This window comes from Bos taurus, chromosome 16 (assembly GCF_002263795.3).
Source record: "Bos taurus isolate L1 Dominette 01449 registration number 42190680 breed Hereford chromosome 16, ARS-UCD2.0, whole genome shotgun sequence".
Taxonomy (NCBI): Eukaryota; Metazoa; Chordata; class Mammalia; order Artiodactyla; family Bovidae; genus Bos; species Bos taurus.
The window spans coordinates 3334768-3362742 of record NC_037343.1 but is presented as its reverse complement, the minus strand read 5'-3'; the positions used below and the strand labels follow the sequence as shown (position 1 = coordinate 3362742).

At 55.1% G+C, this 27975-nt stretch overlaps 1 protein-coding gene and 1 long non-coding RNA gene across 3 annotated transcripts in view; one reads left to right on the top strand and one right to left on the bottom strand.

The window, feature by feature from the left end:
* MFSD4A (major facilitator superfamily domain containing 4A) lies at positions 1–27823 on the bottom strand. Of its 2 annotated transcripts, XM_024976654.2 has the most exons (10): positions 27526–27823; positions 17573–17771; positions 16657–16908; positions 13111–13273; positions 12591–12706; positions 11418–11591; positions 8468–8615; positions 5048–5118; positions 3663–3783; positions 1–2528 (listed from the first exon to the last, which is right to left on the bottom strand). In XM_024976654.2, exons 1-10 carry the CDS (start codon positions 27753–27755, stop codon positions 2473–2475), a joined length of 1530 nt encoding a protein of 509 aa, XP_024832422.1. In that variant the 5' UTR covers positions 27756–27823; the 3' UTR covers positions 1–2472. The 2 variants fall into 2 exon arrangements, with proteins under 2 accessions (XP_024832422.1, XP_024832423.1); XM_024976655.2 differs by lacking the exons at positions 1–2528; positions 3663–3783 and adding an exon at positions 3791–3900.
* LOC112441812 (uncharacterized) overlaps positions 27610–27975 on the top strand; it is a 57347-nt gene continuing 56981 nt past the window's right edge. Inside the window, exon 1 of the long non-coding RNA XR_003029679.2 lies at positions 27610–27696. This is a non-coding gene — a long non-coding RNA (uncharacterized lncRNA). The remainder of the gene's footprint in view (positions 27697–27975) is intronic.

The following is a 27975-nucleotide window of genomic DNA, read 5'->3' as shown; positions in this document are numbered from 1 at the left end:
TTATTAAATTTAAAATATTTTATTTTAGGAAAGATACTCTTAGATTGGTTTCAGTCTTGTTTTTTATATTCACAAATTTAATCATGATCACCTTAGATATAACCATTGATTCTTCTAAATCTGTATGAAAAGGATGTTTTCTTGGAAAAACACAAGGAAAATATAGCTGCTTTCTTCTTCCCCAGGTCAGTCACTCAGTAAGGTTAGATCGCACATACATAAATTTGGCTGTCATAAAATAAGTATTTATGGACATAGTTAAAACTATACCCCTAGGCCACCAGCTTTCAAAAGATTTTGAATCTTTTGATTTACAGTAAATACATACCAAACATATGAACAGTTTCTAAGCTGCTAATGAGGGGGTTTTCAAAATAAAAATGGCTCACCATTTTTAAGCAAATTTCTATGTCAGGCATATAATTGCTTTACACAAATTTACTTAATTCTTTCGGAATTCCTTTGAGGTAGGGTAGTGTTCTTTTAGAAATATCACTTTACAGGTACAGAAAGCAAGGCTGGAAGGGCCTCAGTGATCTGTGCAGGGCCACACGTCCACAAGTTGAGGCCAGGGCTTGAATCAGGATTCTCTCTCTAGCCAGGTTCTCATCACCACGCGGAGGGCAGATGGAGCTGGCTTACATGACCATGCTTATGGTTCCAGGATAAGCCTTTTAGTGTGGGGCAGGTAAATGCTCCACCTGGACAGGTTATTGAGAGCCATGACCCACTTATTCTGCATATTTATATGCATACATTTGTATTTACACAGAGGAAGTGCAGGTAAACTAACAGAGAGCCCCTGTGGCGGCGGTTTCACTGCTTCCAGAAGTCTGCGCACTCCGAGCTCCTCCAGGTTGCTGAGTCTGCATTCTCTGTGACTGCAGGACTTGATCTGGACAAGAGTTGGTACTCCTTGACTGAACTGCTTTCACTATACTGCACAGCTCAAGGTGTTCAGTCATCCAGGTTTTGTTAAAGAAAAGAACTCTGACGTGGTATAGTTTTTTTTCCCCTATGGAAGATGTACAGTTTAAATTAGATATTTTTTGAGAAATTCTTAGTACTGTTTCTGTGCCTTTTCTAAGCTATTCAATGTCAGCAAGAAAAGCAGAAGCTCCATCCCATTCTCTCAGACAGCTTCTGGACCAATTAGCATTGGTGATTAGCAGTGGTATGCTGATAAATGTTTATCAGATGATTCTCCAAGGAGACAATAAAGTCATGATTTTGCCAATTTCTCACCATAAATACTCTCACCATGGCTGATCTCAAGCCACTAACCTGTTATCACTGAAAGTGGAATTGGAAAGATATACACCGAAGGATACCTTTATATAGTATTTCTACCCTGCAGGTACAATAAATAAGCCTCAAGAGCATAGGTATAAAAAAATTAAGAAATGATATCTTTTGAGTGAAAGTGTTAGTTGCTCAGTTATGTCTGACTCTTTGCAACCCCATGGATCGTAGCCTGCCAGGCTCCTCTGTCCATGGAATTCTCCAGGCAAGAATGCTGGAGTGGGTTGCCATTCCACTCTCCAGGGATGCTTCTGACCCAGGGATTGAACTCGAGCCTCCTGCATTGCAGGCAGATCCTTTACCATCTGAGTGCGTGCGTGCAAAGTCACTGCAGTTGTGTCCAACTCTGTGCGACCCTATGGACTGTAGCCTGCCAGGCTCCTCTGTCCATGAGATTCTCCAGGCACGAATACTGGAGTGGCTTGCCATTTCCTTCTCCATTACCATCTGAGTAGTTATAAATTACATTAAAAAACAAAGGCAATAAATTTCTCTAATTTTAAATAATAGCTATGTTTAACAACTAGCTCTCAAAATGAAAACTTAACAATTGGCTTTTATAAGCTGGTATGAGCTAGCCCAGCATACCACTGAATTAGTGTCCCAAAGGTAGCAAGATTCAACTTTCCTTTCGATGTTTTAGACTATAGATGAACTACTGATAGCAGGGGTTGGAGGGATTTTGGACGATTAATAAGTAAAAGCACAGTCCTTTGAGCATGCCAAGGAATAACCTGGGGTTTGTTTTGATTAACTTAAAATCTGTCTATATATAGCAATGATCATTGCTCTTTATAATTTCAACTTATTTTTTCAAACTTCAACCAAGAGTGATCTTCAAACTCAGGGTGTGGTTCATGCAGAAGGTGGCCAATGGATGAAGCGTCTCGTTATCTTCCTTTCCAGCTGAGTATCTTGACTCACTCTCACCAAAAGTCTGAGCCAGGGAAGAGGAGAGCAACTTGAACAGCCAGGTAAACATCTAATGATTTGCCCAGGGAGGTCCGGGTACAGAACTCAATTTAATTTCTTTTACCCCACCCAGTATCAGTGAAGATGAGAACCAAGGAGTCGAGAGGTGCCTCTGCTGCCACCCTGGCTTCTTAAGCCCTTTGAGCTGAGCTGCTGCTCAGGAGACTGGACGTCTTCACCTGCCTCCGCCTCCTAGCTCTACCTCTGGTAGCTCTCCAGGCTCTCCATTCCAAGTGCTTTGTCTCGAGTAGGACCTACCAGAGAGAGAAGACAGGTAGCACGTTGCAGCAGCTCTGATTAGCCCTTATTTACTCCAAGACCTTACCCAGGCTTTTTGTTTCCCTGCTATTCACTGGCTCACATCAGGGAGCCAAGTGGAAAGTTAGACCTACTAATTCTGGCAAGCTAGTTGGTCGAGGCAGTTTGTTGAGACTAGTGTCTAGGGCTTGGGAAATATATACTGCTTTTTGTCTTTTGTGAACAGGGAACTCCTTAAGTGTTACTCCTTGGATATTCAGCAAATCTTTCTTGAACGGTGGCTTAACTGAAGGCACCGTGCCTGAGGTTGGACTGGACCACACGGGTCCTACCACCTCCGGCTCAAGGCTGCAGCGGGTGCTGACTGGGGCCCTCACACTGATGTTTAAAGGGAACGTATGTCCACCTACTGAGGGACAGGGCTGAGGCTGTGGCCCTTCAGTCTTTGTGAGGGGTATTTTGCTTTCACTGATGAGGAGGAGGGTTTGCCTGGGCACCTTCTCTTAAGAATTGGCTACATGCACAGCTGGTTCAGTTGCTGGGATTTTGAGAGCTCTGGGTGGAAAGGCAAGTGAGGTTTCAGGGTTGTGAAAATAGCTTTGGGACTTCCCCTGCCTGGGGGCTCCAGGAGCGAGACTATTCTTAGGGGGTGCCTCTGTCCTGAACAAGCTTTTCTGTGCCACTTGGCCTGAGGACTTCTTTTTGAGAAAGAGAGTTGGACTGGAGTCAAATCCCAGACTGCAAAGAGATGACCAATTAGGCTTCTGGGCCAAGTTCCAGCCAAGGAGGCAGGCTCTGCCTCTCAGTGCTCGGCCCAGGCTGGAAAGCGATTCTTGGCCCATGGTCCCCGGGCCTGGTGGGATGCAGGAAGCCAGGTCACAGACCATGGCCCGCTCCTGACGGAGAAGCCGTGAGTCAGCCTCTCCCGCTCCCTCCAGCCCTGGGAGCCCAGAGCGGACAATCGCAGGGCAAAGCAGGAAGGGGGAAAGGAAGCTGTAGAAAAATAAACATTTCCTCGCATTTTACTTGGAACAGAACATCATTTGTGGCGTGCTAAGATCCACGGCATCTCCCACACACCCCCCTGCTCTCTTTTCCTCCTCTTGTGTAGAAATAGATTCTTTCCTTACCTGATGAGAGTCCAGGGTGCATCCTGTGGAAAAACAGGAGCAAGATATAGAAGGTAAAAGCCAAGCCACCAAAGATCACACCACAGACCAGGAAACTATAGCTGCCCTGAGCCTGGAATATCTGCCAAAGGGGAAAACACAGAGATACAGGCCATCAAAACCTCACATGAAGATGTATTGGAGGAAGCGCCTTCTCAGGCCGTGGCAGGTTTTTCAGTCAAGTTCAGGCCCGCCACACCTATAGACAGAAACACAGGTAGGAGGGACATCTTGGCCTCGTTTCAAGGTTATGTTTCTGGAGGTAGCAGAAATCCTGCTGTGCGGCAGCGGTTGGACCCGCTGACCCCTGCAGTCCCTTTCAGCCCTACGTCCTGGACGCTTTGAAAATCTCCATCTCTTCCTTAAAACTCCAGTCATATTAGGTGTTTCTGTACCCACAGGCCCTGAGCAGAACTCTGCCGAGAAGGTGTGTATATATGTACATATATATATCCTTTTATTATGGAAAATGTAAAACATACGCCAGTGTGTTTTATGGAGTTCCCATGGGCCCATCCCCAGCTTTAGCACTTAGCACGTTTCCTCTGTACCCCTCATGTCTTCCTGCACTAGATTCCACTGTGGTGAAGCCCAGGTGCCACCTCATTTCGACGCAGGGGGTGTCCTAAGGGAGCGCTCTTCCCCTGGTCCAGCAGCGCGAAGGGAGAGGAGAATCAAGCAGTGGTTAGAGGGGTTTCAGGGACTGAAAGGCCTAACTCTGGACATCATCTCTGTTGGTTATTAGAAGTGTGACTGAGGGCAAGTCGCTTAATTTCTGAGTTTCAGTATCCTCTCTAAAAACAAGCATCACAATATCTACATTATAGTCTACCCTAAAAAGCAGATGGGTTTTTTTTTTCCCCTGCTGAACAAATGAAACGTGGGTATGTTTGAAGAGAACTGGGCGACTTGGCCCTTGATCAGGCAGGAGTCGTGCAGGAAAACTGGGCCCTTTGTAGGGTGGCCAGAGGTGAGGAGAGGTAGGGCAGGGAATGGGGGGTTAGGGGGATGGAAAGGAACTCCATTCTTGGGCCTGCAGCCCAAGCCTGTCCCGGGCTCTGAGAGTTAAACGTTCCCACGGGGCCCCTGGCCCCGCTCCCAGACACGGCTTGTGTTTGCTTTGGACCATGCCTCGTGGCCCTTCACATCTCCACTCCCGCATTTGGAGGCTCAGCTTCCAGGGGTGGCTCAGAAGCGGAAACAGGCGACACAGACGGAGTGGGGCCCTGCCTGCCGTGCGGGAGGCCCGGGGAAGGGACAGCCGGGTTCAGGAGGGGCTGGCCACATCTTCTCACCGCCTGGAGGGCCGCACCCCTCATCCCCCCGCCCTGGGTCTCCCGACATACCGAGCCGACCAGCATCTGGAGGACCATCTCTCCGATGCCCGCGCCTGTCACCAGCACTGTGGTCGCACAGCCTGAGCAGGAGAGAAGGATGGGGCTTAGTGATGGCAAGTTAAGGAGACATATCCGCTGGCATAATCCAGGTGGACTCCTGAGGTTTCTCAGATGTGAGCCCTTCACCATGCTTGGGTCTGCCATTATATTATTTCCCTGTTTTGAAACCTTCAGTTACTCACGATTATCTTCAGCATTTATTCCAAGTTGCTTAGCCTGGCATTCAGGGCCCTTCCCAATGTGAACACCAACTACTTTTCCAGGAAGATTCCCTCTCTCCTCTGCCAGGCAGGCCTCACTCCCTGGCATTGCACTAATCAGCCAGCTTCTGATCAACCTGGCCACGTGGCACAGACCTTCAGAGCCCAAGCTTCAGAGTCAGACCTGGGTTCCAAGCCTGCTCCACCACCTACTTACTACAAGACCTCAGGCAATTCCTTCCCCGTCTCTTTGGTAAAACGGGCATGGGATCTCCTCAGGGCTGTTGTGTGGATAACCCTGACGCAAACACATGTGAGCGCTCAGCACAGCGCTGCCCACAGTAAAGCCTCAACACCATGCCGGTTCTCTGCTTAAACCCTCACTCACCCTGCCGTCAGGGTCAGGGCAGATGCTTTAATGTGGCTTGAATGGGCCCTCATCACCTTGCCCCACTGCAAGCTCAGACTGTCACACTGTCTGCTCACAATCCACCTTCCTGCCAGGAGAGACTCCTGAGTCTGCTAATCTGCACACACGCTCATAGCCAGCTTCTGACACGCGCCTTCACCCTCTCCTGAACACTCCTCCTCCTCCTCTTGGTCTGGAAAATTCATTCGTCATTGGAGACTGCCTTCATTATCATCTCCCCCAGCCCTGAACCTGGATTAGCTGCTGTTCCTCTGTGCTCCCTCTGTCCCCTGCTCCCGGCTCTCGTGTAGCGCCCCCTCCGCCCGCCCTGGCTGCCAGGCAGCCTCCCTCACAGACTGGAAGCCCACTAGAGAGGCCGCACCTTGAATTTTAGTTCAGCGGCCTGTATCACTGCCTGTCGCCAGCACCAACATATGCTAGACACTCAGAGATCAGCATCATCTCCTCTGGCATTCCAGGCCCCCGTTCTTCCCACGTAGGTGTCCCCCCGTCTCAGCCTTCGCTCTCACACTGCCCACTGCCCTGCCCCTCCCTTCTCCAGCACGCCCTTGCTCTTGTGACTTGACCCACCCTGGGCCAGCTCAGTCCTCTGTCCCCTCCGTGAGCCTGTCTCTAGATGGTCCCTAGCACCCGTGTGAGTGTCTGCTCTCCTCAGACAATCAGAAACCTCTCAGTACCGTCTATGCAGCAGGTACTGTGCTAAACCCTGAGGGCACTCAGGTGACTCATCCGAGTTAACACCTATACTGAGCACCTGTGAGCACCTTACGCTGCTGAGTCAGGAGCTTTGCGTGCCCTCTAACGCACAGAACAACGCTAAAAGGAAGGGGGGAGGAAGATGAATTGCACAAGGTGACAAAGCCAGAAGGTAGGGAGGCAAGGCTGCTGACCTCAAAGCAGCCTTCTTGCCTCCGTCCCTTGCTGGTGCACTTAGGGTGCATGTCGAGAAGCAGCAGATAATGTTAGGATGAAGGTCTCGAGGTGGGACCGACAGGCGAGACGGGGCGGGGACAAGGAGGGGGCTTGCCTTCCCAGTGGGGTCAGAGAGGCTCCTGAGGGTGTGAAGGTGGGGGCACCAGCAGGCAGATGAGAGGGCGTTCCAGGCGAGGGTCCCCACTGCGGGAAACGGTGGAGATGGACAGCGGGTTTTGTGCCATCGGGGGATGGCAGGGTTTTGTGCCGTCAGGGGATGGCAGGTGATTGAATGAGGCAGCCTCTGAGGGGAAGCAGGCAGGGTGGCTGCAGAAAGGGAGAGAGCTCCGGAGGAAGGCGTGAGGACTGTGAGCAGCTCTGCATTTCCAAGTGGTCCCTCTGCATCTGCAGAGGGTGGTGGCCCAGGAAGTGGCCCTCACCCTGGCTACACGTTACCATCACCAGGCAGCTCGAGTACATCAGACTGTGTGGAGATGAAACCCAGGCTCTGTTTACAAGGGCTCTGGGTGATTTGAATGTGGAACCACATTGAGAACCTCTGATGAAGGCAAATCGGAAGGCCAGGAGACAAGCCAAGAGCTGCCACGGCACGGATGGGGGTGATCAGAAATTACGAAAAGGTGGGCTCCATTAACTATTCCAAGCAGGTGAGAGGTTGATAAAGGCCTGAACCAAGGCAAGGATGGTGAGAAAAGAGGAGGGATTGAGTGATTATCTGCAGCAGAACCAACCAACATAACATTGTTATTATCATTAAACTCTAACATTTGTTGATCCCTTTAACCTCTTGGGATATACTAGGTGACGTGTGATACCCACATCAGCTCATTCCTTCATTTACTTCTTTGAAGTTTGGGATTTCAAGGATCCTGGTCTCAGAATCAGCTCAGCGGATGGGTGGGCTGTAGCACTAATTGCTCTGATCCCGTCTTGCCCCACACCCCAGCCCCCCAGACACCAACTGCCCCCACTCCTGCTCCAAAGAAATCACTCATCTTTAGTGGTGGTTTTCCAACACTCTAGGGAATCTCTGATTGTGTCTGAGGGTAACATTAAATGTTCAAAACATAATTATTTTTAATTAACTTGTTTTTCTGAAAAAGATCTTTGCTATGCACACTTGGGAAGCTACAGAAAGGGAAGATTAGTTCAGAGAATCAGAGGTTTTCAAAGAAGCCATGTCACAACCCTGAATCAGATGTGGAGTCATTGTCCCAATCCTCTGTTTCCAACAACATCCACAAGAAAACAAAGCAAGGAGCTACTTTTACTGATAAGTTATAAAACCCTTTCCCTGTGCTATAATTCTTCCCATGCATATTTGCTTTTCCTTGAACTTGGAATTTCCAGCACATGCATGTTACACAAAATGCCAGCTGTGTAACATGCTCGGTTGGTAACGAATCTGCCTGCAATGCAGGAGACTTGGGTTCGATCCCTGGGTCAGGAAGATCCCCTGGAGAAGGAAATGGCAGTCCACTCCAGTATTCTTGCCTGGAAAATCCCATGGACAGAGGAGCCTGGCAGGCTACAGTCCAGGTCACACAGGGTGGACTGAGCGACTAAACCACCACCACCAACAACAACCACTATGGGGAAAAAGAAGATGGGGAAGAGGTGCTCACTGCTGGTCTGTGGTCTGAAATCTCACCATCCACCACCATATGTTGAAAGAAGGGGGCCATGCTGGTCGGAACAACACGGTTTATGAGCCTTTCCCACATTCAGGCAGTGAGGAGGTGGGCGGGGACCTTCTGGCTGGAAGGCCCCAGGGAGAGGGTGAAGGCGGAGGAAGGAGGGGCTCACCTCTGTACTGCAGCACGTCCTCGGTGTAGGCCAGCATGCTGGGGAAGGTGCTGCTGAGGGACAGACCCAGGCTGGCCGTCCCCACGAACAGGAAGACCACGTTATGCGAGAAAACAAGAAGCACCAGGTACGTCGCCACCACGCCGACCTGTCACAGCAGAGAAGGGGGCGCTGAGGAGCTGGGGAGCAGCTGGGTGGCCGCTGAGAAAGGAAAGCCTGTCCGTCTCCAGACATGAGAAACGCCTCCTGGCCCCTGGCGGGCTGTGTGACTAGGGCACGGCCCTGTGGAGTGCGCGGGAACTGCACCTTTCCCAGCTGGCGTCTGCCAAGGAAGGAGAACGCGGAGGACAGGAGAGACCCGGAGAGAGGAGGGCGAGGAGCCGCGCAAGCTTAAGGGGCGTTCTCCTCCTGCTCCCCTCCGCTTGCACCAGGCCTCCAGGAGTCACCTGAGAATCGCTACACTTGGCACGTTTGAAAAACACCTAACTCAGGACTTCGCTGGCGGTCCAGCGGTTCAGAACCTGAGCTTCCATAGCCGGGGGCGGGGGGGGGGGGGCGGGGAATTGGGGGGGGGGCTGTGTTTGATCCCTGGATGGGGAACTAAGATCCCACATGTTGCGAGGTGTGGCAACAACAACAACAAATCCCACGTCACTCTCTTATTTTAGCCTGATTGACAGAAGACGCAGGATGCCAGGGCAAATTAGCAACTCCGCCGCCACTCGGCGTGCCCCGCCCGCCAGCCGGGGAGCAGACTGGCGCTCAGCCCGCTCCCCAGCTGCCTACCAGCCCCTCACCCTCGCCTTGCCTTCCAGCCAGGACACAGACTCCCTCTCCCCATCCTCTTCCCTAGCCAACTGGAAGCGCCCTAAACACAGAGAGCTCCTCTTAGAGAACGCGGCAGCCCAGCCGTTCCCTGCAGGGCCCCGCACAGAGCGTGTGTGCTCATCAACCTGTGAGTGACTGCTGAGATCCAGGAGAACATCAAGAGCAGAATAACCCTTAATTTAAAACGGAGCGGAATCTGGGAAGAAACCGCGGTGAATTTGAGACTTGGCAGCTGCAGCCTGTTCAGGGCGGTTCAGCTATGGTCCCAGCAACCTGCCCAAGAAAAGTACCTGAAGAGCTTAAAAACAACTTAGACACCCGGGTTCCACTCCACTCCTCCCCCACTCCCCGGGGCCGGGGCCCAGGAATCTGTATATTCCAAAAGCACCTCAGCAGGGGTGAGGGGGCTAATGTATTTGGGAATCACTTGCTGTAGGATAGTGTTTTTCCAAACTTCTTGATGACAGACAGGAACACCGCCCCTGCCAACTCCGACCCCCACCCCCGGCTGTCTGTTGACCATATAGATTGCTAGCCCCTACCCCTGGACATTCAGATTCACCAAGTCTGAGCTGGACCGAGGAATCTGATTTTCCTCTTTAAATCCAGCACCCCGGGTGAGTTTATTGCCAGTGCCTGAGTCCTGTGGAGGCCTCCAACTTCCTGCTTTCTCCCAAACCCAGAGTCACTCTGTCTTTAAGCATCTGGCCTCGTGTGCTGGAGAGCCAGGCCACCAGCAGCCTCTGTACCTTCATCTTCTCCTCCGGGGGGACCTGCAATGCTCCACCCCCTCTCCACAGAACTGGACCTCTTCTTCCTGAGCTTAGCACGCTGCCCTCCAGCCCCTCGCCTCTCCCCGGCCTCCCCATTCGCATTCCCTCTGACACGGTGTCGTCACAGGCTCCCTCCCTTTCTCCTCTGCCTGCAAACGCACCCACACCACCCAACTCTTGTCAAACAAGCCTGTTCAGCTCAGACATATTTATAATCCTCACACGTCTACTTCCTTCTCTCCCTCTCCCTTCCCTTCCCTGCTCTCAGCCCCCATCAAATCCATGCCCCCTGCAGTAGAAGCAACGAGTCCTCACCACTAACCCGCACCACCAGGGAATTCCCACCCTCAACTCCTTGAGGTTGGCTTCTACGCCACCCCCACCTCCCAGCTACATTGAACAAAAGTTCTTTCTTTTAAGTTATCAGTCAGCACAAGGCCGAATCCAAGGGCCTTTCTTGGGGCTCATGACCTTTGGCCTCTATGGTGGTGGTGGTGGTGGTTTAGTCACTCAGTCGTGTCCGACTCTTGCAACCCCGTGGACTGTAGCCTGCCAGGCTCCTCTGTCCATGGGAATTCTCCAGGCAAGAGCCTCTACATTATTTCCCAACCCTCTCTTCTCTAGAAACTCAAGAAAGTACATTCTGACAGTGGATTGGACTTCTTGGAGAGGTGGTGAGTTTCCATTCACTAGGGGTATTTAGACAGACTTTGGGGCCCCTTGGAAGCGGTATTATAGAGGTGATTTGAGCCCTGGTCAGAAGTTGGGCTAAACCACCTTATAGGAATCTGTAATCTGGACCCTTTGTCATAGGTGGTGGCAGGGATACACATCAGGACGAAAAGTTTTAACCACCTCTCAGGCCCAGACCTCCAGAGAGACTAGCTCCTTGAAGGTCATTCTACGTGCCACTTTGGGAGAGCTGCAAGATGCAGATTCCCAGGCGCCATCCCCGAGATGGTGCCTCTGCCGGCCACAGCGCTCTGACCCCCCTGGGCACCAGGGTGAACCAGGGAGGATCGAGGTCAGCACTGCTTCCCTCCTCATCCAGCAGGCTGTCAGCAGGGAGCTGCTCCTGACACAGCACCAGTCACTTCCCATAGCCTCTTTCTTCAGTGGGTACAAAGTCCGAGCCCCAGAGAGAGGAAAGGGCTTTTCCAAGACCATGCAAGTGGGCCTCACGCCTTGGGTTTCCACCCCAGCATCTCTTTCCCAGCCTTGTACGCCGACATCCCCCCCAACCCCACAACCTGGGGCACAGTCCAGTCTGAGAAGGTGTCCTGGGGCAGGGCTGTGGCACAGGGTGAACGGTTCTTCTGGGTCTCCAAGGAGTGAAAGGGGCCGCTTACCACATTGATGAAAACCATGGTGACTGGCTTCACTCTGGAGGAGACAGGAATGGAGATGAGCCGGCCCAGGGTGATGAAGCCCCAGAAGAGGCTGGGGAGGTAACCGGCCACCTTGTGTCCCACGGACAGCGGCTTCTCCACCGCATAGCTGTACACGAAGGCAGAGTATGCGCCCTGTGGGGAGATGGGTCCCGCTGAGCACACCTGCAGTGTCCCCAGCCGGGCAGGTGTGGTCTGGGCCGGTGGGGACCGGCCCTGCTCCACCCGGCGCCTGTAGGCCTGAGCTGAGGCTGGAACCTGGGCGGCACAGCGGGCAGACGGTGCCCGCGGGAGCCGGGGGCTCAGGAAGGCGTGTCTGGGCCCCAGAGGAGCCCCACAGGGTCCAGGCAGGCAGGCAGGCTCCACCCCCCTCAGCCAGAGCAGAGTTTCACCACATGCCCCGTTTAGGAGGATTCCACAGAAGGTTTTTTGCTAAAGGAAGGGTACTGCAGCTAAAAAAGGTGTGTCCAGGCATCTCATTTTACAGATGAAAGGGTGGAGGGAAGTGACTTGCCCAAGGTCACACTGAGCGTTGGAAGTCAACCAGTTCTGTCACGAGTACTTTCTACCAGGTCATCTAGGCCTTTAGGGCCTTTTCTTTGGAGAGTCCCTCATATGGCAACCAGTTAATCAAGCAGCTGCTGCAAACGGTCCTAATCTAATCCTGCAGAGGTTTCTGGAGAAAGGCAGTAAATAGAGTAACAGAGGTCACTGGTGGCCCGAACAGCTAGCTGGGCCCGGACACTGCCTGCAGCTTGTTTACCACGCGGCTTGAGAGGCCGAGGCTTGGAATGTGTTCCAGGAAGCAGAAAGCCCTAGCGTCTATATGGCATGACCTCTACCTGGGGGAACCAGGCACTGCCCCTTTGAAAAAAATGTAACACACCAGAGTCTCCTATCCACAGGGTTCATGAAAATAAAAACAGAACGACACAGAAGACCATAGTTCCAAGAGGCTGTATTCAGTTCTAGAGAGGCTCTTCCCTGGGACTTATACTGGGTTTAAACACTTGGATCGACTGTACTAGAGGTGCGGTCTCTAGGAAACCTTGATCCACCTCCTTTCTCTCTCCATGCCCGGACTTGAGGCTCAGGGGGTGCCCCATGAGGGGCGCCCTCCGAGGGCAGGCTCACCGTCAGCCCGTCGGTCATGAACAGGACCAGGGCGGCTGTGATGTGGATGGCGAAGAAGGAAGAAGGGACCCCTCTGAAGTTCTTCCTCTGGCAGCAGCTGAACAGGTCCTCGTGCCCTGGACAGGACACAGGAATGGGGGACAGGTCTCAGTTCTGGCAGAAAGGAGACCACTTCCTGCCTCCCACCTTCCGACGGCTCATGAGGACAGCCCCCATCCGTTTCGCAGGGCGGTTGGAAGCAGGGCTCCGAGAGGCCAGGCAGCGTGCCCGAGGTCACACAGGCAGGGTGCCTGAGGTCACACTGCCAGGGTGAGGCAGGGAGGGGGCGGGAGCTGCTGTCCTCTCCTCCTGGCCCGTTTGCTCCATCTCTTGCCCCTCCCCACACCCCGAGACCAGCAGGGCCAAGGGTTTTTTCCCAGCCATTACCACCTGTGATCCACGTCCGCCCTCTGGGCAGAAGGGCTTAGCAGGGGAGCCTTGGAACGGGGCCTTGAGCCTGAGGGTTCCTTAGAGCCCCCACCTGGGTGGAACTTGGGGGACAGCGAGGATGCGTCTTCCTTCTCAGGAGGCTGTGTCTCCAGGGTGAGCTCGTCCGCGGACAGCAGCAGGGGCCTCCTCTGAGGGCAGCAGGCCAGCAGGCGCTCTTTGGACAGCAGATGCAGCACAGCCAAGGGCACCGGGAGCTGGGGGTGAGCAGAGGGTCAGGAGAGCCCGTGCCCCGCCAGTCGGCCCGTTTCCCAGCCAGGCCTGCTGCACCCCCTCCGCCTGGCTGTGTGGCCAAGGTCTGCACGGTCCTGGGAGACGACGGCTCCTTCCACAGGGCGTCCCCTGAGAGCCAACCCCAGCTCAGATAGCGAGGTGCCTCGACCCCTGCAGGCTTGCTGTAATTGCTGCCAGACTTCAACCGCAGTCATTTCCCTGAGACAGGTGCTTCTCACACACGAAGCTTGGACTCACATGGGGCCTCTGCTGGCACAGGACGTGCAAGAGATAAACTCCTTTCCAACATCCTTGTCCTGAGCAGGGCTGGAAATGGCCCCTCACACTCATTCACGCTGGTAGAGCATGTGATGCTTTAGAAAGGAGTTTGGCTTTTGTTCATCACAATTCTGTAAAACGTGCTGGGGGAAATCATTAAACCTACTTTCCAGGTGGGGCACCTGAGGCTCAGAGTTATCTTAGTCTAAACCTGCTGCAGTGGGAAGGTCTGAGAGCATTAGTGCGGGCCACACAGCTGACTTGAGGCAGAATTAGACTGGCACCTAGGCATCCTGATTCTGACCAGTGCTATCTCCATGTCAGGGGCTGTTCTGGGTGATATACCTCACAAAAGCATAGGGACTGCCCTCAAGGTAAACAGAGGCAGGGACTCCTTTAGATTGAGAAATACATGCTACGAGCAACACGCACGCAGAGCCCAGAGTCAGGCTGACTGATGTTTGTGTTAAGTCGCTTAGGTTTTACGAACTCCCCAGAGCAATGAGAAATGTCTCCTCTCCTGGAGTTGCCTCCACCGCCTCCCTCAGGTGCCTTGCCTGTGTCTAACCACCCTTGCTGCCAGGAAGTCCTTCGTCAAGTCTAACCTCTGCCCTTCCTGCTGTAACTGCATCCCGGCTCCTTTTGCTTCAGAAGAAGAAGCCCAGGGAGCTGTAGAAGTGTCCCAGGGGCCAATAGGCTCCTCGGGGCTCACAGGCAAAGCTGGCGCAGACATCAGCTAGCTGCCAGCCTCTGCCTGGCACTGCCCTGGGCAAGCCTCTACCTTGCCTGGAGACAGGCTGGCTCACACAGGCATTTCCCCAAGTCACCTAAACACCACCTCTGTGCTGGCACCTCCCTGGGGGCACCTTGGAAGCCTCCTTCCACTTATTAATGTCAGTCAGGCACACCCCAGCAGCATTAGAGCAATAAACTGGGCCTGAATGGAGGAGATGGCCCTTGCCTCCGGAGTCCTGGGTCTGATGCGGGAGGTGAAGCCCTCTCTCCAGTCTGATGGGGGAAACAGGAAACCCACATGCAGAGCCCTGTGGCAGCAGAATGCCTGGGAGAAGGCCAAGGGGAAACAGCTGTAAAAGAGGTGTGCTCACTCAGGCTGGGCTTTCCAGAGAGGTGGGTGGTGGGAAGGACTTCACCAGGGTTGGCTGATGTTGCCAGCAGGAACACACTGGGTCTTTATTAGGAGCCCATTCAGGAAAGAGAGGCTCCACTTTAAAGGTCAGAGGATGCCAGGTGGGCTGGCCTGTGTGTTTGCATTTGCCCACATGCATGCTTAGCCCATTCTCTTCTGGGGTGGACTGTTTATCTTCAGACACAAACCAATGGAAAAAGTCCGGAAATCCTGCAGCAAACAAAGTGCCTCCAGTCTGTACCTCGTGGAGCAAGAGAAAACAGACCTCAGGCTTAAGCTGGCTGGACGTTCCGGCCTCCTGGTCCCAGAGTCTCAGCCTTGACATTGTACTGACAGGGCACTCTGCCTTCCTAGGTCCCCCTTGGAGGACAAGGCCCAAAGCTGCATTGTTCCCCAAACAATGATGGGCATGGGAAGAAAACAGAAGGAGCAGAGGGAGAGGGGTGCACTTCTGAGGCCTTCCCGTGAGGACTCTGGTACAGGGAAAGTTACAAAAGAGAAGGGAAATGAGCAGTTGATTACAAGGCAGCTGGGAGGGGCTTGTGCCGGAAGTCAGGGTTCCAGCCTGGTCAAGTCTCTCACTGGCCCCTTTATCAGGCCCTGGAGCCAGTGACGGTCTGACTGTTTAGTGGGACTGGGTGTCCTCAAAGGCCTCTTTCAATGCTACCTGTATGGCGCCACTCTGAGGCCTGGCCTGCCTGCCTTGGGATGGGTGACAAGACTAGCAGACTCCAAATCAGGCTGATAAACTATGAGGCACCTCCATCCCACGGCCAGACGGACCACCCCCGCCCCAGCGCCTGCTCCACCTCCACCCCCCCGACCCCAGCGCCTGCTGCACCTCCAACCCCCCACCCCAGGGCCTGCTCCACCTCCACCCCACGGCCGGGTGGACCACCCCCGCCCCAGCGCCTGCTGCACCGCCACCCCCCAACCCCAGCGCCTGCTGCACCTGCACCCCACGGCCGGGCGGACCACACCCACCCCAGCACCTGCTCCATTTTCCACCCCCCCAACCCCAGCGCCTGCTGCACCTCCAACCCCCCACCCCAGGGCCTGCTCCACCTCTACCCCACGGCCGGGCGGACCACCCCCACCCCAGCGCCTGCTGCACCTCCACCCCCCCCCACCCCAGCGCCTGCTGCACCTCCAACCCCCCACCCCAGGGCCTGTTGCACCTCCACCCCATGGGGGCAGACCACCCCCACCCCAGAGCCTGCCCCTGCTGCTTCCAGCCATCGGCCCTAAGCTGGCCAGGAGCTGGTGGGGGTTCCCCATCCTCTCCCTCTGGCCCCAGCCTGGGCTGACCTAGGCTGCAGGGCCCCGGGGGGTTTCCAGCCAAGTGCGAGTCAGCCCTGACTTGGCAGAGGAGCATGCGAGCTGGGGTGCAGAGAGCCCTGGGATCCGCCCCGGCCACCATGCGGTGGTCTCCCTATTCTGTCCCCACCAGGGCAGCCACATCACGTGGGGCCCCTTGGAGGTCATTTTGTCCATCCTCCAGCCTCCACGGGGGCCCACCTCATAGCAGGAACAGGAGAAGCCCACTAGTGACTGAGGACCCCAGAGGGGAGCCTGGCGTGTTCTGCAGGGCTCTGTCCCAGGGTCCATTGCGCCTGCCCGTGGAGGAGGAGAGCTGGTTGCCTTAAGGGAGCTCCGAGGACTTGGAAGTTGACCCTGATGTGATGGTGCTAAACCTGCTCACTGTTTACCTCCTTGGAGAATCGCAATCCCAGGATGCCACAACCGAAGGGCCTTAGAGGTGACCTCCTGCACTCCTTGTGGTCAGGATTCATCTCTGGGGGTCGGCTCTCCCATCTTCCTGAAGGCATATCTCAGCCCCAGTCCATTTCTCAGAAACAGAAGAATCTGTACTGGGAGCTGGTATGGACTGGTAGGGAACTGTCCACTAGCCCTCACCCAACCCTGCCCAGGGGCACTCACGTTGATCAGGGCCATAATCCAGAAGGCATAGGACACACGGGTCCCTGCCCCGTCCTGCGAGGGCAGCCCAGGCAGCGTCCGGTTGGACCGAGGCTGGGCCTCAGGGTGCTGGCGGCCCAGGACCCTGGAGGCATGGAACACAGAGGTGGCATTGGCTGTGCTATTGGCAGGCAAGCAGTTGGCCTCAGACAGGAAAGGGTCGGCGATGAGAGGGCTCAGCAGTGCACCAAAGCCCACAAAGAAATGGAGAACCTGCGGGGGAAGAGAATTGGGGGTGGTGAAGGCATGGCTCAGGCTTTGCATGACCCCCCGGCGTGTCCCATCTGGGGAGCCCCTGCCTGGGAGCAGCAGCGGGTGGGAGGCAGGAGGGGTGAGGAGTGAAGTTCCTGTCCCCACCTTCCTGCTTGAGATAACTTGGTGACAGTGACCAACCCCTCCCTCCCTCCCTTCTTTCCCAAAGCTTAACCCTCAGCTGGGGCTATCCGCATGCTAGAATCCACCAGGTAACACCCCAAAGGGAAGAAGGCTTGATAAAGGGAAGGGCTGGACTAGAGTCCTGGGCAACAGGGAGGAGAAGGATGTAAGAAGAAACACAGGAGGAGACGAGAGAACAGCAAGTCCTTCCATCACACTTCTTCCCAATTTACAAAGAGCCTTTTCTCATTAGCACTTAGATTCCTGTGACTCTCTGAGCACAATGGTCATTACCCCGTTTTAGAGATGTAGACATCCAAGTCCAGAGATAACAGCCAGTATGGCCCAGCTGGAAGTGGTCACTCTGAACTTGACCCTGCTGCTCTTTCCAGGTCACCGTCCTGGCCGTGAGGAAGGGACACTCGGCCCGCGGAGAGGGCTGAGGAAGCTCCTTTGAGTCCCGCCCTGCCCCGCCCCAGCCCCAGGCCCGCCGAGGGCTCACCTGGAGGAAGACGGCCGAGTCCTTCTGGTAGATCCTCACCAGCTGCATGTTGGCCACGGTGTCGATGCAGCCCATGGCCAGGCCGGCCAGTGCCATGACGGAGGCCAGCACCTCCACGTCCCGGCAGAAGGGGATGGTGGCGAACACCAGGGAGATGGCCAGGGAGGAGGTGAAGAGGGCCCACAGCGACTGGGCCAGGCTGCAGGGTGGGGGGCGAGGTCAGTGGACGGGGCTGCAGCCCTTCGCGTGAGGACCCCCCCAGCCCCATCTACTCACTGGGTAGGTCCCCAGGGAAGCCGAGACATTCCTCTCATCCTCTGGTCCGAGGGTGAGGGGAGCTGTGGCGCTCTCTCGCTTATTAGCTATAGGTTGTGGGCAAGATGTCTGGGTCTCCTCCAGTGATAGTCCCTGCCGCGCAGGGTGGCCGTGAGAACCATGTGAGGGACGCTTCACAAAGCATAATTGCTATTATTGGACTTACAAAAGTGATCTTGCATCATTTACTTTAAACTGTTTGCTGATAAACAATTATGATGCGAAGATACCTCCATCCCTCTCAGGGAAGGTGTGGGGTGAATTGGTTCTGAGCATCTCCAGGGAGCTGTGCCACGTATGTGAGGCTGGAGGTGGGCCCGGGAGGGCAGCCAGACCCCCGCAACACACAGATGTAGGGCACACCGGGCCCTCTGCAGGCGCCAGGCCCAAGCTGCCCAAACCAAGCCCTCAGCCTGGGTATCTGGGTAATCTGGTGACCCTTCTACGTGCCCAGCAAGTGTCCAGAAGCGAGGCCCTCAGCCTTCCCCACGGAACGGTGTCTGGGTGGAGAGCTTTTCCCAGAGGAGCCCAGAGCAGCTGCTGAGTGAGTGAACACTGCATGGAAGCCTGCGGCTTTGTCGAGATCTTTCGGGTGCACCTGCCCAGCAACCAGACTCTCGAGAAAGGAAGGAAGCCTCGTGTTTTCTGGGGCCAGTCTGAAAGGCTAAGGTGGGGGCAGGGGGGTGAGGAGAGTGGGCAGAAGAAGGTTCTGGAAGGGAGGGCTTGTAGAGGAAGCACCTCAGATTATGAGAAGTTGGAGAGCCCTAGGCACCTCCATCTGGCTCTCCAGACCTGGAGGGTCAAGGGGGTTAGTGAGAGTCAGTATTTACACGTCAAGACCTGCATTTCCAGCTCACTGACGACAAGCGAGAGGCCTCAAAAGACCCCTCAGACTGTCCTTTCCTAGGAGTTCTTGCCTGTGACCCTGTTGGCGCTGTTTTCATCTCGTTCCATCTTTGATTAAATCCCTTATCAGAAGGGCTCTGCTGATAGCAGTGGGTCGTTATTTCTTCGTTTTCTTGTTTGCAGGCTAGTCTACCCATTGTGACCCCTGCCAACTCCCAGCTCAGAGCTGTGTGTGAGAAGACAGGGGAGGCTGAGCCGCCAGAAGGGCAGCAAGAGGCGGTCATGCTGTGGGCAGGCCGGCTCGGGTCCCCACCCCAGCCAGCGTCCTGCTCCCCCCGCACCCCTGGCCTCCAGCACGGACAGCCGCCTGCTCCCCGAGCTTCACGTGCTTCTGCTTCCTGCTTCCCGCTGGGTCGTCTCCTGGTACTGGCACAGAGAAGACGCCCACACCTCGCAGGCCAACAGGCCTCTCAGACAGCTCTCTCCCCTTCCTTTCCCTGCACAAGACTGACTGGGCAGCCTCCGGGGTGGCCTGACTTCAGGGGTAGCAGAGGGTCCCTGTCCCCTCCTCAAGGTCTCCCCTCTGAGCTACTCCATGGACCTGGCAGTGCCACTTCCTCACTCACCACTTTCTGGTAAAGCACAGATGCCCTGAGTACAAAAAGGTAAAGTATTACCCTAAAGTATTACTCCTAAAGCTGTCTGGAAAAACACTATCATTCCTGTTTTGAAAAACCAGGATGAGAGTGGTTAAGCAGCCTGTAGTACAGTCCTGGGGGCACCTGACCTGGGGTCGGTGAGCTGAGAGGGGCGGGAGTGTGGGAAGGTATGGGGAAAGAAGGGAGAACTAACGTTAGGTGGGCATGAGAACAAGGACACTTGTTCACAGCGTCCAGGACATTCGGTGCACACGACAAGGCTGTGAGCTAGACCTTGCAACTGGGCCTCGTGTGACTCACAAGAAACCAAGGTCAGAGAGGGATCAGAGACGGTTAGGAGAGGGCTAAGAAAGCAGTGGACAGATACCTAACCGCCGCCCGGGGCTGCTGACTTGTTCCCTACGCCATGCTGCTTTCCCATGGAGGAGTGTGCACACACACTTGTGTGCGTAAAAAGGCAGGTGCTGGGCCACAGACCCCGCCGGGCTGAGAGGGGAGCATGAATGAGGCCAGGTTCTGCAGAGCCTTGCACATAGAAAGCGCAGCAAACGGCTACAGTCGCTAGAACCTAGTGGACTCTCTGCTGGCGTTCCGGGAGCTCCAACTGCTTCCCGATAATGCTGGCTCCATCGCAAGTTTCCTAAGGAAACTGCTGCCTTCTGCTCTTTGTGGGACCCACGGCTGGACTGTCCCTGGACCCCATCCCTGAGGTGTTTGATCTGGGGTTGCTAAATATTGCCAGTGAGATGGGTATGCTTGAGGAAGGCCTGTCTTATCACCCCATGCAGCACGGCCTGGACAAAGGGATCAGAGACAGTTAGCAGGCTTATGGTATGGTGGTGACAGAGAGAAGGAGACAGAGGTGACGAGATAAAGAGTCTAGAGGGCCAGGTGGCCAGAAGGTGCGGAGTGAAACAGCAGGTGGCTCGGGAGACAGGGTTGGGGCTCAGAAGGGCTGGGGGCCAGTGGGCAGCCCTGCCAGGCCTCTCCTCTCTCCAGTGGGCACCCTCTCACTTTGCTGTTCTAGAGAGGGACACTCAGTATCCAGAGGGGGCCCTTTTGTTCCCAGGCCCAGGGACAGACAGGAGAGAGGGATGGAAAGAGAACTCGAGGAAAGGAAAGGCTGGAGGCAGGCTGGCCTGGGAAGTCCCTTCTGCTAACCCCGGGCCAAGCCAGGCCAGCTCCTGCCAACCTCAGGCCGTGGTTTGGGCTTGCAGCCTGCCAGCTGGGTTCCTGGGGTACCCTGGGGTGGGGTGGGGTGGGGGCAGCCAGGGGGTGAAGACCAGTTCCCAGGAAACGGGGACAGCTGCAACTCAACGAACATTGGGTTTGCATCCCAGGCCGCTCACCCTCCCCAGCTGTTTCAGTGGGGCTGTGCCCGGTCATTCCAAAAATCACCCTGAACAAATTTCTTTAGGATGGTAATGTTGCTGTCAGGAAAAAAGGAGTCCTAGAGACATCCTAGAGCCAGACTGAAATATACTAATTGGCCTGGTCACAATGATTTGGTCAAGGGTCGCTTCTAAGAAAGTGGGTAATTGAAAATTACAGAATAACAATGTCATTCCCTGGTGGCTCAGAGAGTAAAAGATCTGCCTGCAATGCACGATACCTGCGTTTGATCCCTCAAGAAGGGAGTGGCAACCCACTCCAGGATTCTTGCCTGAAGAATTCCATGGACAGCAGAGCCTGGCGGGCTACAATGCATGGGGTTGCAAAGAGTAAGACACGACTGAGCGACTAACACTTTGCACTTTTCTTCAAGGTCACTGCCGCTTTGGCAGCATGAATGTGTTTGTAATCAGAAGACTGGTCCTAGGCCCACCTTTGCCAGTTCCCAGGGGGTGGCTCGGGGCAAGGCATTTACACTTAGCCCTTCTGAGCCTCAGTTTCTCTCTGCTGTACGTCGAGGATGGTGAGCGCCTCCTTGCAAGGCTCCTGTGCGGAGGGAGTGAGATGTCCGCTTGTCCCCCTCTGCTTAGCTGTCCGCCTCCCTCGTTCAGCCATCTGCAGCTCACCTGCAGGTCCCGGGCTGCCCCAGGGGGACACACCAGCCCGCTTGGCATTCAGGGTCAGAGGCTTGGAGCCAGCTCTTGCTTGATCCCCGGCCCTGCCCCTGGTTCCCGCTGCCAGGCCCTCGGGTGATCCTGCGAGGCTGGCCCGGAAACTGCCAGAGTGGCACCAAGGACCGAAGAGCCCTACCCTCATTTTACACATCGGGAGGCGGGCCCAGATGAGAGAGGTGTGAGACAGGCCCCGCGGGGACCCAGCTTCTGACCACAACCCGGGAGAAGGCCAGTGTGGTGTCACTGCCTGTCCCTCCCTGGCCTGGGTTCTGAAGCCAGTGCAGGCCAGTGGAAAGAAGGGCCCCGGTCCCCCAAGACAGTCTGGGGAGCCCTTCCTCAGGAAGCTGGAGAAATGTCCAAGTTACTTATTAACGGCCCCACACAGGAGGTACAGACCGGGGCGGGAGCAGAGTCAGGCCCTCTCGGCGGGCAGTGCTGAGCTGCCGCCCCCCTTGGCCACGTGACCTTGAGCACGGCTGACTGCTCAGCCCGGGGCTTGGCCTTGCCCAGAGGGCACCTGTGACCCCCCGTGCACCTGCACTGGCCTTTCTGGTTCTGTGATAAGAGGCGGGGCTGCCTGGCTCCGAAACAGGGGAAGGGCTTGAACAGGCAGATGTCAGCCAGGGTCCCACCCCCGACTGCCTGGGTGTGGGGAAGAATGCGGCCACATTCCCTTCACAGTTCTACTGCAAAGGAGTCCCTCTGTCCACCTTGGACAAGCTCCTCCCCGAAGGGCAAGGGGCAGAAGGCAGACCCAGGAGGCGTCAGAGGCATCCAGACCTTCTCCACCCCCACAGGGGCAAGGGCGGGCTGCAGACTCTGCTCCAGCCTGGGAGAAAGGGCAGGGCTGACACCCAGAAGGAGGGGCAGGGGAAAGCCCTCCAGCAGGGTCACCCCCACACTCACACCCCTGCCTGTTTGACACCCTCTGCTAAGGCTGAGGGGACCCTGAAGGAGGAACAAGGGAGCCTGACTTGGGAGGGATCTCAGCCAAAGGCAGCTGCCCTGTTAGCCCCAGATCAGGGCAGCACCCTCGCGCGACGACGTCCCCTGGCCTGGCGGGTGCTGGGCCCACACGGAGTGCCCCCTGCACACCGGTTAAACTTGTAGCCCTGTCTGCCTGAAACACCTCTCCCCACATTCTTTGCTTGCACGGCTCTCTCCTGCAGTCAGGTGTCAGCTCAGAGAGGTCTTCCCCACAGAGCTAAAGTAACCCCAACTCTGTAACTCCACATCCTTACCTTGCTTTATTTCCTTCATCTCACCAAAATAGTCTTCCAGAATGTAAGCACCCTAGGAGCAGGGACCTGTGTCATATTCACCCTGAAAACAGGGTCTAGCTCAAGAGATATTTCTTAAATTACTGAATTAAAGGCTAGGATGGGTTTTGAGATTTTTTTTAATTAAAAAATATTGAGATAATTTACATGCCATAAACTGTCTATTTAAAGCACACAATTAAGTGTTTTTTCAAAAATGTATTCAGAGTTATGAACTCATCACCATGATCTACGAGCATTTATATCACCCCCAGAAGAAACCCTTCACCCATTAGCAGTCACTCCCTGTTCTTCTCTGCACGAACCCTTAGCCCTAAGAAACTACTCATTTACCTTCTGTCTCTAGCTGCAGCTAAATCGCTTCAGTCGTGTCCGACTCTGTGCGACCCCATAGACGGCAGCCCACCAGGCTCCCCCGTCCCTGGGATTCTCCAGGCAAGACCACTGGAGTGGGTTGCCATTTCCTTCTCCAGTGCGTGAAAGTGAAAAGTGAAAGTGAAGTCGCTCAGTCGTTCCCGACTCTTAGTGACCCCATGGACTGGAGCCTACCAGGCTCCTCCGTCCATGGGATTTTCCAGGCAAGAGTACTGGAGTGGGGTGCCATTTCCTTCTCCAATGCATGAAATTGAAGACGCTCAGTCGTGTCCGACTCCATGGACTGCAGCCTATGCTCCTCCGTCCATGGGATTTTTCAGGCAAGAGTACTGGAGTGGGTTGCCATTGCTGTCTCTAAAGATTTTCCCAACTCTGGACTTTCATGAAAATGGCACCATAAGAGTGGTCTCCTGTGACGGGCCTCTTTCACTTAGCATAACGTTGTCAAAGATCACCCACTTATTGGATGAGTCAGTTCTTCATGCCTTTTTATGACTGAATCATATTCCATTGTGTGGACAGACCATATTTTGTTTGCCCATCCATCTGCAGATAAACATTTGGCTGTTATGAATAGCCACTATGATCCTATAGGATGCTGCTATGAACATTCATGTACAAGTTTTTGTGTGGACATGTTTTCAGTTCTTTGAAGAATATACCTAGGAGTGAAACTGTTGGGCCAGATGCTATCTCCCGTGGAGACAGATTTTTCAAGCCCAGGTCTGCTGCATGCTGGAAGGTGGACAAGCTGCTGGCGGGAGAGGAGGAGGCTTTCTAGATGGGAGACCAACCCGGGCCTGGCTCAGAGAAGGGGACTGGCTTTCGCACTGTGTTCCCAGGACCGCGGGGAGCCAGCATCCTGGGGAAGTAGGTCAGAGAGTGGCCTGGGGAAATGGCCACGGAGACCGGGTTCCATGCAGTGGGCAGGGAGAGTCAGAGGTGGGTCTTGGGAAGGTGGGACTTGTAAGAAATTGAGGGAAAAAAAGAAAGGTAGAGAAAAAGATAGTTAATAGAGCAAAGAGAAGACGAACTCAAGCCTTCAATTAAGAGCACACACGCAGAGGAGACACCCAGGCAAGGCTGGGGAAAGTTTGGGGAAGCTCTGAAAGTCATTTATCTGCCCTGATATCTTTGAGATCAAGGGGTCTCCCAAACTGCCCAGGGTTGTAAGACAGGTCCCCGTGAAACCAGGAACAAAACCCCAACCTTTTGTCTAAATACCCACCCCTTCTTCCTGTCTGACAAAGCACATATCTACACACCCTGCCAGCTAGGTGGCTTTGGGTTTTTTTCTGAAAAGTTTCCTGCTCTTGATAAGATTTCTCTAAGGAAGGTTGTGTCCAGCTTCTTCTAGCCCTAAACACACCCCTCTCCCCTCTCGGCCTACATGTAGTGCTTGCTTCGAGCTCTCCAACTGTGTCAGAAAAGAGGGAGAGCTGGTCCCCCCAAGAAGAGGGCGCCTGCCCTCCTCTGCACCCATGCTGATGTTGAGGCTCTCCACACCCAGTCCCTCCAGAGCACATTCTCGTGGAGGCAACCAGAGAGCCAATTCAGCCCTGCTCCTCAGTGCAGGCCAAGGACTGGGCAGGACCCGAGCAGGAGCTGCTCTGACTCTCCCCTCCCTGGCGTGTGCCATCCCACACTTTCCTCACTCCCTCGCAACAGCTGGCCCTCCCGTCCCAGTTTGTTAAACCAACTCCCCCCACTGCAGAACTAGCAGCACACTGGCAGTAATCACTTAAGCGGAAAAGCACTAGCAGCCGTATTAGCATTTTAGCTCTGGTGAGGCCCCAAGGAGTCGAGGCTGAGAGGCCAATTTCAGGCTGGCAGAGGTTCTGTTTGCTTTGAGGGATGGAGGATTGTGATGAGCTGTCCAGCTCTTCTAGGTAGGTGATGACTCCTGTCTGCGCACAGGCCACTCCTGTGACCTCCCTCTACTTCCACTGACGTCTACTTTGCTCTTAACCAAGGGACAGGATTAGGACATGTTGTCTTGCAGTGGGAGGACTGAGGTTCACAATTTAAACCTGAATCACAGATGGGACATACTGCCCCTGCCCTACCCGACCCCCACCCCTCACTCCCAGCAGGAGGTCCCAGAAGGCCACAGTTTCCTCCCTGGGAGTGTCCGCTTAAGAATACTCGGCCCATGAGTATGGACTGTATGCCTCTGCCTGGAGAGTATACGGTATAACTTGTACCCTGCAGAGCTGAAGCTGACTACTATGAGTCAGCTTGCTTTTTTATGAAAAAGCAAGAGGCATTTCCAAACTATATGGTTCTAGACACAAATGTGTGGGTTCATATCCTGGCCAGCTTAATAGCTCTGTGACCTGGGGCATGTTTCTTAACCTCGCTGTGATTTGGCCTCCTTCCGCACAAAATGAAGATAATAGACCTTATCTACTGGATTGTCGTGAAGGTTAAATGAGTTGATACAAGAACGTTACTAAGAAAGAAGTTACAGGCTTGTGTGCTCAGCCATGCCTGACTCTTTGACAGCCTGTCAGGCTCCTCTGTCCAAGGAATATTCCTGGCAAAATACTGGACCGGATTGCCATTTCCTTCTCCAGGTGATCTTCCCAACCCAGGGATCGAACCTGTGTCTCATGCATTAGCAGGTGGATTCTTTACCACCACGCCACCTCAGAAGCCCAAGTAAGTGCTTGGCATGGCCTAAATGCTCAAAAAAACAAATTATTATTGCTACCATGATTATCCTCCTTTTCCCTGAGCCAGTTTCCTGTGCCAAGACCCTTCCCACTGCCTGTTTAGAGCCCCTTGTTGAGTAAGGAGCCCTGAGGGAGGTCCTGAGCAGGTAAGGAAGAGCCGGCCCAATTGGGTGTGTATCTTTGCTATTCTCACAAATCCTGGCATGCCAACCTGCCGTTCAGAATTATCCTCATTCCCCTTCCTGTTCTTTGCCCTACACAGGTTTCTAAAAAGTTCCAGGTAAGGGAGCTTTTGTAAGTCAAAATACTTAAAAACAAAAACAGAAAAATACCCTGAATGATTTCTAATGAAACCTGTAGGCAGAATCAGAAAGAATCTTGAGCTTTTTCTTAAGATTTTCTGAGTTCTCCACACATCCACTCTTGTACAAAACCCACAGAAACACTAGTGTCCATAAGGATACTTGCTTCTTAAGAGGAGACTTCTTTGGTTTACAAGAGGATTTTGGCCATGGGGATAATCACTCATGAATTGATGATGTTTGGTCAGCTGGGTGGCATAAATGGGATCTCCATGCATGGACACTGTGCTCCTCCCCATCAGCTCTAGGGGACCCACCTCACAGACACTTGTAGCAGTGAGCTGAAGAGCAGAGCTGCGGCCCAGAATCCCACCCCCACATCCCCCCAGAGGCTTCCACTGTGGCTTGGTTCCCAGGCTTCTGCTTGTCTGAGGCCATGCAGTCCAGGAAACCACCCAGCCAGAGGCCACGACTAGGGACGCCTCCAGCAGCCTCTGGCTCGCAAGTCATCCAGCCCCTGCTTGGGTCTCCTCTCCCCGGTGCCCCAGGAGAGTGGATCCTGCCGCCTTTCCAAAGGGCTGCATGGAGGTGGCCCTGTCAAATTCAAGCCTGGAGAATGAGGCTCTGCAATAGTAGGCAAAGGGGAGCCTCTGGGGGCCATGCCAGACAGAGCTCAGAGCCCTGCCCTGGGGCAGACAGCGGGCAGGAGTAACATGGGGTGGGAGAAGCGGAGGGGGACCCCAGGCCAGAGATGGAGGGTCACTTCACTAAGCTACGGGTGGGTCACCCTGCACCTCCCCTTCGGTGAACTCCGAGCTAAGGTCCTGCTTGTCTCAGAGCCAGAAGGGTGCTGCCTGCAGAGGCCAATGCAGGAACCCTGGCGCCCCCAGGAGCAGGACCACACAGGACCCACCAGCCCAGTGGTCACCGGGGAAGGGACACCCTTTGTTGGCTGCTGTGGAGCTCAGGATCTGAGCGGAGCCCGCCCCAGGGCACTCTGTCCAGCTGCAGCCAGCCCTGGCACTGGGCACAGCCCCTGAGGTCCAGTCCCTCTCCTGCCACCTCACTTCCAATTCCGCCCCCGGCGGCAGGGGCTACGGACAGACCTCAAACGGATTGTGCCAGAGGCGACCCCGCGGCCTTTGGGAGCTCGCTGCCACTCTCCCTAGGGGGTTGGGGTGGGATAAGCAGGATGAGGGCTGGGTCTATGAGAAAGGGCAAATAAATAATCCAAAAGTCACCTTCAGTCTCCGGAGAGTTTTGGGGAGAGAGCTGGGGAGAGGGGGTAGGGAGGCAGCCCTCCGGCTAAGGTAGGGCACCGCTGGCGGGGCGGGGAGGGGTGATGGCGGCCTTCCGGAGGCAGGGATGACCCCCGGCGCGAGCCTCGCAGAAGGCAGAACGAGGGCGACGGGAAGGGCCGGGGGCTGGCACTCACGTCCTCTTGAAGACGCCCCCGAGGGCGCTGCCCAGCAGGAGGCAGAACTGCTGCGAGAAGAAGACCCAGGAGATCTCGGGCAGCGAGCTGCGCGTCTGGCAGCGCAGGTCCAGCAGCGTGGGCCCCAGGAAGGCGATGCACAGGCCGAAGCTGAAGAAGACGCTCCAGTAGGTGAGCGTGGGCTGCAGGTTGCGGCGGAGCAGCCCCGACACCCGGACGTCGCAGCCCATGGCCCCGGCCGGCGGGCTCGCGGCTGCTGGTGCGGGCGCGCGCGGTGCCCGAGTGCCGCTTCGCCCGCCCGCCCGCCCGCCGGCGGGAGGGCCAGCCGGCCGGGGAGCCCAGGGCCGGGGGAGGGGCGGGGGCGGGCGGGGAGGGGCCGCCCGGCGAGGGGCCCCGCCCTCGGGCCCAGGGAGCGCCGCGTCCGGGCCCGCGCGGTGCCAGTCGCGGGTC